The 11843-nt window shown below is 50.0% G+C and overlaps 1 protein-coding gene across 1 annotated transcript; it reads right to left on the reverse strand.

Annotated features, from left to right (window-relative positions):
* Positions 1-1278: 1278 nt before the first annotated feature.
* HSPB6 (heat shock protein family B (small) member 6) lies at positions 1279-6639 on the reverse strand. The gene is made up of 3 exons (XM_056846865.1): positions 6446-6639; positions 3131-3253; positions 1279-1480 (listed from the first exon to the last, which is right to left on the reverse strand). The coding sequence occupies exons 1-3, from the start codon at positions 6635-6637 to the stop codon at positions 1283-1285; spliced, it is 513 nt and encodes a 170-aa protein (XP_056702843.1). The 5' UTR covers positions 6638-6639; the 3' UTR covers positions 1279-1282.
* Between the last annotated feature and the right edge of the window lie 5204 nt (positions 6640-11843).

The raw sequence follows: 11843 nt of genomic DNA on the forward strand, positions 1-11843 counted from the left end.
CCTTCTTAGCTAACCTATGCAGTTTATGCCTTCAGCAAGAAAACAATTTGACCACAGGAGCACTTGTGTCCCATCTCCAGTGCTCTGGTCATGAGAGCGACAGGCCAGTTTCAAAAAAGTTTGCATCAAAATTGGTAGACCTTTAGAAGGCAGTGTGGTGTAGTAGTCGGAGGATTGGACTAGAGCAGTGGTTCCCAAGTGGGCACTACCACCCCCTGGGAGGTGGGATTACCTAGGGGGTACTAAGAGGCAAGAGGGCAGCAGGGGAGGCGCTAGAGGTGGGCCCCTTCAACTGCATTGTTCACTAATTTACAATAGATCAAGCTATGCTGGCAAATTTGGTGGAAACGATTCCAGACTTTGAAGAAGCTGGTACCACTGGATCAAGTTCATCAGTTTTGTTGAATACATTTCAACTAAAAAGTTTTACTTTGATTTTGAATAGATGTGCAGTTAATTCACCAGATCTGCCCAAGGCCAGTGCTACCATTAGGCGAACAAGGCAGTTGCCTAGGGCACAGACCTCAAAGGGGGCGCAGAACTGACCCGAGGGACATTTTTTTTAAAAAAAATTGGCAGTTTCAAGTTTTGTGTTTTTATAACAGGATGTTTGATTTTGAAAATTGGTTTGCAATGGGGGGGGGGGCACAAGTAGTTAGCCTCGCCTAGGGAGCAAAACAGCCTGGCACCGGCCCTGCCTCCACCTCTCACGTGGAGGAGTGGGGAATCAAACCCGGTTCTCCAGATCAGAGTCCACCGCTCCAAACCACCGCGTTTAACCACTACACCACGCTGGCTCTCCACCCTGGATTCCAACCACCAGCTGATGGTTGAAGTCATCCTTCCCACCCTCCACCCCAACCCCACAAAATACAATCTTACAACCAAGGGCTTTAGCCTCAAAAAGTTTTATTAACCAAGAATCCACATTAGTTTTGCAATGGCTTAAGTAAATTCAACTTGGTATCCTTATTTATGGTCAGCAAGAGTTCAGCACGAACAAGTTAAGCCTGCAGCAGAGGCCCATGCCCACCCGAGAAGAGAAGAGACCAGATCCCAACTCCTGGAGGACAGCTTCTTGAGTAGAAGGGAAAATCGCCCTCAAAGATCACGCTGGGGCAGCTGAGCCTCTGCCGTCAGATCCTCCAGTAGGACAAGAGAGAAAAACGTGGATTCCTTAGAGGCTTATGCTGACTGGCTACTGTCAAGCCGAGAGCCGGCCCATGGTGCTGGCTCCAAAGGGGAAGGATAGCAAGCTTCCAGGCACGGGCCGGTGCCCCAACTACTTTCCAGCGACCGCGGGCTTCTCCTGGCGGCTGATAGGGATGTTGCGCTCCTGTGGAAGAGCAGCCTGGGCAACGGGGGCCGTGATGGAGAGGATCCCGTCTGGAGACAGTGCCGAGACGACCGAAGCGGGGTCAACCCCCTTGGGGATCATGTAGCGGCGGTGGAACTCCCGAGAGATGTAACCGTGCTCGTCCTGGAAGGAAAGGGCAGGCGAGTGACTTCACGGGATTCTAAAGGAGGACAAGCTACTCGAGAAGGCAACGCCGAGATACACCCTCCGTCAAAACAAAGAGGATGCTGAAGTTTTACTTGGGGGAGAGGGATGCAGCCGCAAGGTATACCCCACTGTGTTCTAGACCACTATGCAGAATTAGATTTTGTATTCTTTGCTTCTCGCTAAGGGTGGGTTCTCTGGAACACATTACAGAAGCAGGACTCCTACCTCAACAACTAAGAAACTGACCCAGGAGTTTGGTTCTGATGAGCTAAGGACTACCTTCCCTTTGTTGTATAAAGATTTGGGTAAAAAAGGGCATCCCACAATCAGGCCTTGGGAGAAGCAGTTACCAGTGAATTGTTCCAATGGGAATTTAGCCTCTTCAGGGGGATCTTGACGAGGAGGGTTCAGCGAGGACAGGAATCGCAATCTAACTGCTATTTACAGCCCACTTCTAAAGACTGCCTGGGAAAAAAATTCTACTGAATTCAGTACAAAGGGGTAGATTTTAAGGAAGATTCCAACGTGTGGAACCGTCTTCTTGAAAGCAAAGTGCTAACAATTCCTCCTGTCACCGACTGTATCCCCACTATCTTCTGTAGGCACAAGACCTGGCACAAGGCCTTCCGATGCCATTTCAAGACCAGATTAAACAAAAATCGTATGAACCCTCTGTTGATTTCTCCAGGTACATGTCGATACCTCAATAAAAATTATACAAACGCCCTATGTGTTGCTGCTGCGCTACAGCTTGCGCAAGCTGAACTGTGCAAAGTACGTTTTCCTTTCTGTTTACACATTGCTGGATCCAAGCCAAAGTCCTGGGGCATCTTCAATGCTAACAAACTGACTGCTGCATAAACTTCTTTTTTGGGGGGAGAAGCACAGGTGTTATCTTAGAGAAGCTTGTAATGCAACAGCTCTCCTACCTGGAGGAAAGGAGTGTGGGTGTGTCCCCCCCCCCACTGGAGATGGATTGATAAAGCAAGATTGGTATTGCCTCTAAATATCTGAAAAGAGACAATTGCAAAATCCAGTAGGACTTGCTTCCAAATTACAGTTGGGGCTACACTCATCCCTTGCCCATTTTTTGTCTGAGACAGCAAGATAGACTTCCTCTTAATGTGGAGGATCCACTTTAATATTCTGATTTAATAGTTTGTGATAACCTTTTCCTTTCTGTAAATGTATTAAGACAGCAAGGGAATAACTTGTTGCTGGGCAGGATAACTCTGTGTGTGTGTGTGCTAAGTTAGTAGGGTAAATGTCATGGAGAAGTCAGAGTGAACGATAACGGAACTGGATGAAGCCGCTGAAGCTCTTAGGCTCCAGACTATGTAAAACAACTAGATAGGCATGGAATGTTGACTTTTCCTGACAAAGCATGGATTTGGGATAAAAGTGTTTTCCCCAGTACAATCGGGGCTCAGTCATTTTCGCTTACTAGAGCAACTGGGCAACCAGCTTAAATAAAACTGTTTTTCTTGACAATGGTCTCTGGGTCTCTCTCGCCCCCCCCCCAAGACCCCCGTTTTTCGCTACATGTCTATAATCAATTTGCTAGTGGTCACCAAATTTTTAGGACAAGCCACGGAGCAACTCCTGTGTAGGAGAACTGGTACATACCGGGCGCTCCTCATGTTTGGCATGCACCTCGATGTGGTCTCCCACAACTTTCACGCTCAACTCTTCTGGGGAAAAGTGCTTCACGTCCAAGTGGACGGAGAACTTGTCTTTATCCATCTGCACCTGGAAGGAAATGAAACTTGCATGTTTTCATTTACATTTCAGCCCACATTTCTCCCCCAAGTCCATCCTGCATGCCTGGCTCAGCCTGGCCCATAGTGAGAGCAAGCAGATGATACTTTATTGGCTTTCCTCTACTTCTGCCAGGCGCAGGATATATTCAAATACCTACCCGCTTGCTAGCCAGCAGGGGCTACTGTCACAACACGGCAGAGCAGCTGTGGTGTTGTGGTTCAAATGTTGGACTAAGCTCCGGTTCAAATCTTACCATGCAAGCTCACTGGGCGACTTTGGGCCAGTCGCACTTGTTCTCATCCTAACCTACCTCACAGGGTTGTTGTGGAGACAAGGTACAAGAAGGAAAAGAATCTGTAAGCTGCTTTACGTCCCCCTGGGGAGAAAAGCAGGATGTAAATGTGTTTCAACTGTAGCGAGCGTGCTGCGTATTCCAAGACCAGACTATACAAGAATAGTTTTAGTATTCACAGGATTTTCAGCCTTCTTTGGACTCCCAAAATAATAATAATAAGAGCTGGTTTTTATACCCCGATTTTCTAAACCGTTAAGGAGCCTCAAAACGGCTTACAACCACCTCCCCTTCCCCTCCCCACAACAGACACCTGATGAGGTAGGTGGGGCTCAGAGAGCTCTGAGAGAACTGTGACTGGCCCAAGGTTACCCAGCAGGCTGTATGTGGAGGAGTGGGGAAACCAACCCACTTTGCCAGATTAGAGTCCACCGCTCTTAACCACTACACCATAGTTCCCCCCACCCCTTCTTTAGCTGTGCAATGCCATGCAGGCTCTTAGGATCCCTACCAAGAAGGATTTAAAGGGACTTGTGCTTTTGCATCAACTGGAGAAAGTTAACAGTGCAATCCTACGCGGAGTTACCCCAGTCTAAGCCTGTTCATTTCAATGGGCTTGGACTGCAGTAACTCTGCACAGGATTGCACTGCAAGTAGAACAGCCAGGTACGTGCAAATTTGTCATAGCTCTTAGACTGGCAGGTGACAGAATCCAGCTTCAGATGTGGATTTATTCCTCCGGTTTTGCACATTAGGAGAGATGAAGAGCTGGTTTTTATATGCCAACTTTCTCTACCTTTTAAGGAGTCTCAAACCAGTTTATAATCTCCTTCCCTTCCCCACAACAGACACTTTTTGAGGTAGGTGGAGCTGAGAGAGTTCGGAGAGAACTGTGACTAATCCATGGTCACCCAGCTGGCTTCATGTTTAGGAGTGGGGAAACCAACCCGGTTCACCAGCTCAGAGTCCACCGCTCATGCGGAGGAGTGAGGAATCAAACCCGGTTCTCCAGATTAGAGTCCGCCGCTCAACCACCACACCACACTGGTTCACAGCCCTACAAATGCAAAGTCCAGATGTCTAAACCAAGAAGCAAGTTGGTGTCCCAGTACCTGGCTACCCACATGACCAGAAGTTACAATCAATCCCCTTTTCAGGAGCCTAAAGGACATGGAAAACCACTCACAAGAGAATTGGAGGCAGCTGTTGCCACCTGAGACGACAGCAAGAATTTCAGAACAAGAAACCACACAGTTCCTTTTATTAGGATCAACCAAAACAAAGACCAGCGTGCAAGCTTCCGAGCTCTCCAGAACGCTTCATCGGGCCGGTGGTCTTTCATTACCTCGCCAGTTCCAAAGTATACGGCTTTCCTACCGACGTGATATTTCTAGCGCCGGTCTATATTTAGAGCCAAAACAGACAGGCAATATCCCTGCCAAGGGGGCGTGAGGCAGAAATCGGAGGAGAGCCGTTACAAAAGAGAATCTGTCACGTACAAACTAATCCCCCAAGCCTCAGAAGCGCGAGGTCCCACCAAGCTCTTCCTCAGGTTGGTTTTGGTTACTGCGGCCACCATTCAGCTAAGTCAGCGGTGCCCTCTTTTGGGTTCTTGTCAGACCCCCCCCCCCAAAAAAAGCAATTTGGATCCCATTCCTGCAGTGAGCTGCAGGCAGAAAGCCACACAAGCTGCCTGCATCCTCTGCAGCCAAGAGTGGGTTTTGGGCGATGCCAGGCCATTCCCTCCTGTGCAAGCCTAGCCAAGCCCCTTGGCATTGTCTCCCGGAAGGCCAGCAGGGGCAGGAGAAAGAACGTGACCATAATAGGCAGCAGCACAGCCTCCAATTGCCAGTGAAGCCCACCCACGGGCACCCTTTCCTGCCTCAGTCCTGTACCAACCGGCTCTGCCACCTTCCAGCTTTTTCTCCCTGGGCACTACCCACCAGGGTTTTGCCACACACACCCTTCCTTGGCAGAGTAACCACCTCGAGGCTGGGCACCTGCCCTCCTGGCAATAAACCCAGACAGCTAGTGGGAAAGGGGGGGGACCAACTACCGCCAGAAGCACTCTGCACATGTTCTAAGGCAGCACGGGAAGCTTTTCTAGGCACCCTGGACACTACCCACCAGGGTTTTGCCACACACACCCTTCCTTGCTAGATTAGCCACGTCTAGGCTGGGCACCCACCCTCCTGGCAATAAACCCAGATGGCTAGGGAGGGGGGAGGGAAACACACTCCCGCCAGAAGCACTCTGCACATGCTCATAGGCAGCGCGGGAAGCTTTTCCCTGGGCACTACCCACCAGAGTTTTGCCCCACACCCCCTTCCTTGCCGGATTAGCCACGTCTAGGCTGGGCACCCACCCTCCTGGCAATAAACCCAGATGGCTAGGGAGGGAGGGGGGGAAGGAACACACTACCGCCAGAAGCACTCTGCACATGCTCTAAGGCAGCGCGGGAAGCTTTTCCGGCCACCCTGGGCACTACCCACCAGAGTTTTGCCCCGCACCCCCTTCCTTGCCGGATTAGGCTGGGCACCCACCCTCCTGGCAAGAAACCCAGACGGCTAGTGGGAAAGGACGCGCCCGACTGCCAGAAGCGCTCTGCACATGCTCTAAGGCAGCGCAGGTTGCTTTCCCGGCCACCCCGCCAGAAGCACTCTGCACATGCTCACAGGCAGCGCGGGAAGCTTTTCCGGCCACCACCCACCAGAGTTTCGCCCCGCACCCCCTTCCTTGCCGGATTAGGCTGGGCACCCCCCCTCCTGGCAAGAAACCCAGACGGCGAGTGGGAAAGGACGCGCCCGACTGCCAGAAGCGCTCTGCACATGCTCGAGGGCAGCGCAGGCGGCTTCCCCGGCCCCCCCGCCCCGCTCGCGCCTCCTCACCTCGGAGAGGCCGGTCTCGGGGAAGTGGGGCAGGGGCCCCCGCATGTAGTAAGGGCTGAGCGTGCCCATGCCGGAGAACAAGTCGGCCTCCAGCAGCCCCTCGCCGAAGCGCTGGTCGAAGAGGCGGGAGGGGAAGAGCGGCGGGAAGCCGAAGGGCCGCCGCATCCAAGGGTGGTGGATGGCGATGTCCATGGCGCGGGCAGAGAGGCGCTTCTCCCCTTGCAGCTCCGCAGCGACGCCGCGCACGCCCCGCCGCGCGCCTTTTATCGCGGCGCCGCGCCGCCCCCCTCGAAGGCGCTGGAAGGGCTCCGAGGCTTCGGGAGGGTCCGGGGCCGGGGGCGGGGCGGGGCCTTTGGGTGTCTCCGCCCGCCTCCCCCCCCCCGGGCCTTGGACATCAATAAACACACGTGGGCGCGAGCGGGAGGCGGCGCGTGGGGCGGACCCGCGGCGCGTCAATCGAGAGGAGGGGGCAGCCCCGGGCTCGGGTCTCCTTCTAGAACGCGCTGGAAGAAGGGGGTCGGCGGGGGGCGGGGGGGGGGCCAAGAAAGAAAGGCAGCGAGAAAGATCTCGTCGTTTCTGGGGCCTGCTCAGCAGCCCCGTTTGCCTCCTCGTCGTTTTCTAGGCTCCAGCTCGCCCCGTGCAGACGTGGGCCATTTGTGCCTGGGAGGCTTTTCGCCTTGGGTTTGCCACTCTTCAGATGCACATTTCCCCCATCCAAATTCTGGCCATTTATGCCTGGGAGGTTTCGCCTTGGGTTTGCCACTTTCTAGATGCACATTTTCCCCGTCCAAATTCTGGCCATTTATGCCTGGGAGGTTTTGCCTTGGATTTGCCACTCGTCAGATGCACATTTTCCCCGTCCAAATTCTGGCCATTTATGCATGGGAGGTTTCGCCTTGGATTTGCCACTTTCTAGATGCACATTTTCCCCATCCAAATTCTGGCCATTTATGCCTGGGAGGTTTTGCCTTGGATTTGCCACTCTTCAGATGCACATTTTCCCCATCGAAATTCTGGCCATTTATGCATGGGAGGTTTCGCCTTGGATTTGCCACTCTTTAGATGTACATTTTCCCCATCCAAGTTCTGGCCATTTATGCCTGGGAGGTTTCGCACTGGATTTGCCGCTCTTCAGATGCACATTTTCCCCATCCAAGTTCTGGCCATGTACATTTTCCCCATCCAAATTCTGGCCATTTATGCCTGGGAGGTTTCGCCTTGGATTTGCCACTCTTCAGATGCACATTTTCCCCATCCAAGTCTGGCCATTTATGCCTGGGAGGTTTCGCCTTGGATTTGCCACTCTTCAGATGCACATTTTCCCCATCCAAATTCTGGCCATTTATGCCTGGGAGGTTTCGCCTTGGATTTGCCACTCTTTAGATGCACATTTTCCCCATCCAAATTCTGGCCATTTATGCCTGGGAGGTTTCGCCCTGGATTTGCCACTCTTCAGATGCACATTTTCCCCATCAAAATTCTGGCCATTTATGCATGGGAGGTTTCGCCTTGGATTTGCCACTCTTTAGATGTACATTTTCCCCATCCAAGTTCTGGCCATTTATGCCTGGGAGGTTTCGCCCTGGATTTGCCGCTCTTCAGATGCACATTTTCCCCATCCAAGTTCTGGCCATGTACATTTTCCCCATCCAAATTCTGGCCATTTATGCCTGGGAGGTTTCGCCTTGGATTTGCCACTCTTCAGATGCACATTTTCCCCATCGAAATTCTGGCCATTTATGCCTGGGAGGTTTCGCCTTGGATTTGCCACTCTTTAGATGCACATTTTCCCCATCCAAATTCTGGCCATTTATGCATGGGAGGTTTCACCTTGGATTTGCCACTCTTCTTATGCCCATTTCCCCCATCCAAATTCTGGCCATTTATGCATGGGAGGTTTTGCCTTGGATTTGCCACTCTTCAGATGCACATTTTCCCCATCCAGATTCTCCAAACTCAACATTAAGCCCCCCCCCCCAAAGAGTTTTGAGAATTTGGAAGGGGAAAATGTGCATCTAGAGAGCGGCAAATCCAAGGGAACCCCGACCCCGTGCATAAATGGCTGTGATCACAACAGGCTAATGTGGAGTTGCCAACTCCGCGTTGAGAAAGTCTGGGGATTTGGGGGGAGGGAGCCTGGGGATGGCAGGGGTGGAGGAACCTCAGTGGGTCGTAGCAACTCCCCCCCCCCCAAGCCCCCATTTTCTCCAGGGGAACTGGAAAGCAGTTGTGATTCTGGGTGGTCTCCAGACCCAACCTAGAGGTTGGCAACCGGTGCAACACATATAAGGCCCTGCAAAAGTCTACCAAGTAAACATGTTCACATAACACAATTAGACATGAAATCACACGATTATACCATACGCTTTTCGGCTATTGTGTCATTTTATGTCTAATTGTGTTACAATAGCATGTTTATTTGGTAGGCTTTCACAGGGCCTTATGTGTTGAATGCGTTATTAGATTTCCACCTGTAATAAATACATACATATTTTGTGCAGACATAACTTTTAGATTGTGTAACTTTTGTCCTTGGATGTTCATTTTTTCTTGACTTTTGGGTACTTAATTCTGTTGTTTTTTAGGGTTAAGTTCCCCCCCCCTTTGTTGCCGGTACTCCCTGCAGACACCAACAAAAGCCCTCCTGGGCTTTCCTGAAGCACCACCGTCCTGCTCCCAGTGAAGTGGAGGGAAGCCACCATCGGCTCTTTGCCAGGAAACGCATCAGTTGGCACCAAACCGGGGATCATTGACTTAAACTGCGATATGAACGCTGTATCTGGAAAGACTGACCTGAGATGATTTGTGCATGTATGAACCAGTACAGAAACCCATTAAATTGTATTCTGGTGTGCTTCCATCCTGCAAACACTTGTAAATCGACCACCAGTGCAGTGTAGTGGTTAGCATGCTGGATGAGGATCTGGGAGAACCAGGTTCGAATCCCCCCTCCACCATGGAAGCTTGCTGGGTGACTGTAAACCAGTGATTCCCAACCTTTTTTTGACCAGGGACCACTAGGACGTTTTTGTTCGGTGCAGGGACCCCAAGGTTCAAAATAAAAATTCTGAGAATTTGAAAATAAACTTTAATCATAACTGTTAGTTAAATATTAAACTTAGAATAACATTTGAATATATATTTTTATAACAGAGAACTTTTAATTGAAAATATTAATTTATTATGGGTTTATAACTTTGTTTCGCGGACCTTCATTTAGTTCTCGCGGACCCCTGGGGGTCCACGGACCCCTGGTTGGGAACCAGTGCTGTAAACCCTTCACACACTCTCTTGTCTAACCTGCCTCACAGGGTTGTTATGAGAATAAAAAGGAGGAGAGGAGAATTATGTTAAGTCACCTTGGGTCCCCATTGGGGAGGAAAGTGTTGTATAAATGAAGCAAATAAGAAAAATCAATACAAACTTCTTATCGTCCTGAGGATGAAATGGGAACTGTTGCTTTAAAAAGACTATAGGATGTGGCTGCAGAATATTGTATGTACTCTGTATTTCTCTACACACAGGACTGGAATTGATTTGTGAATTATCATCCTCCCAAGGATGAAAACACGAACTGTTGCTTTAAATAGATCATAGAATGTCGCTGGAGAATTTTGTATTGATTGTAATGTATTTGTGTCTATAGATAAGTAGGTCGATATTGTATTTTTGATAGCATCACATCACGTTATAGCATTGCACATTAAATTTGTAATCTTTATTCTTGTATAAATGGTAGTTTGGCCATATTTGCTGTGTATTTTGGATAGTCTAACCCTGACTTGGATGGCCCAGGCTAGCCTGATCTCGTCAGATCTCAGAAGCTAAGCTGGATCAGCCCTGGTTAGGATTTGGATGGGAGACCACCAAGGAAGACCAGGGTTGCTGTGCAGAGAAAGGCACTGGCAAAACCACCGCTGTGAGTCTCTTGCCATAAAAACCCCAAAAAGGGGTTGCCATAACGGCACTTTACACACACACGCACATAACTTACACCACCTGGAGGTTGGCAACCTTAATTGGGACCTATTCTCAGTATATGTTTAATTAGGTACAAACAATACTGTGCTCAGACTGCATGCTCAGCTTGCCCAGAACGTGGCTGCCTCTGGACTGGGCGGGGCAGGGAAGTTACCAGCCAGATCAGGCCAAACAGCAGGAGACATCTCCAGTGCGATGTTCAAGTCGGATCTAGGTGTGCCGGAGAATTGTGCCACTTGCGGTCAGTCTGCCAATTAGGGGAAGGGCGTGGGGCCATGGCAAAGCGTCTTCGCAACAACATCAAAAGGCCGGCATTATGTTCTCATTGCTGTTGATTCACAGGTAGATGGCTGTTCCAGTTACCGGCTGGACAAATATTCTCCTTTCCCCGGAGGGGAAATCCATTTGTTACCCTGTGCTCGGCGTTTTGGAAGAGACGTTCTCGGTTACAGGCTCCTACTGGAAGAGGCTGCTGGGAAATGTGTTTCAATGCAGAAATGGGAGTTTAACTCACGTTATAACCCTCATTTAACTCTGCACATGTGTGGGCAAAGAGATTTTGCTCTGCTTGTAGGGTTGGAAAGAAAGAAAGCATTACGAAAAGGCCAGATGTCTCCAGTACTCTCCTTGGAAAAGAGCCCCCCTCGGAATTACTGCCCCTTGCAACGTCTCAAAGTGGGGCAGAGAGTAATAGCATCAAAGGTGGAAACCGACTGAGCAGATACTGCAATGACATTCTGGTTCTAATAACCCGACAGAGGAGAGGGAAGGCGGGATGGTATAGCCCGATCTTGTCAGGTTTGGAAGCTAAGCAGAATTGGTACTTGGATGGGAGACCACCGAGGAAGGCTCTGCAGAGGAAGGCGATGGCAAACAGCCTCTGCTTAATCACTTGCCTTGAAAGACCCTTGCTGCGGATGCCATAAGTTGGTTGTGACTTGACAGTACTTACCTACCTCTGATACAGGGTTGCCAACCTCCAGGTACTAGCTGGTGATCTCCTGCTATTACAGCTGATCTCCAGCAGATAGAGATCAATTCACGTGGAGAAAATGGCTGCTTTGGCAATTGGACTTTATGGCATTGGAGTCCCTCCCCTCCCCAAACCCTGCCACCGGTGGCGAAGAGGGACCTGGCAACCCTACTCTGATAACACACATAATTGTAATAAGGAGAGTGGTTCCAACCTACCCTTCTTCCAGATGTGCAATTTATTTACATATTTGGAGGTGGTTGCTTTTTAAACAATAAAGGAGAAGTATTATAAACATAATTTTCACTTTGCAATTTGAAACAGTACAATTTTAGAATTCTGTATTATGCTTTCACTAAACACTATAGTTCAGACTCTGGTGATTCACCCAAGATCAGTAACCACTAAGGCTGACCTTTACATCCCAGCTCAGTTCTAGGGTCG

Source organism: Euleptes europaea, chromosome 3 (assembly GCF_029931775.1).
Source record: "Euleptes europaea isolate rEulEur1 chromosome 3, rEulEur1.hap1, whole genome shotgun sequence".
NCBI lineage: Eukaryota > Metazoa > Chordata > Lepidosauria > Squamata > Sphaerodactylidae > Euleptes > Euleptes europaea.

Coding starts and splice junctions, on each gene's coding strand:
- HSPB6 (XM_056846865.1), bottom strand. CDS start 6,637: ATGGACATCGCCATCCACCACCCTTGGATGCGGCGGCCCTTCGGCTTC. Junction 3,254..6,445: donor CCGAGACCGGCCTCTCCGAG/GTGAGGAGGCGC, acceptor ATTTCCTTCCAG/GTGCAGATGGATAAAGACAA. Junction 1,481..3,130: donor CCAAACATGAGGAGCGCCCG/GTATGTACCAGT, acceptor CTTTCCTTCCAG/GACGAGCACGGTTACATCTC.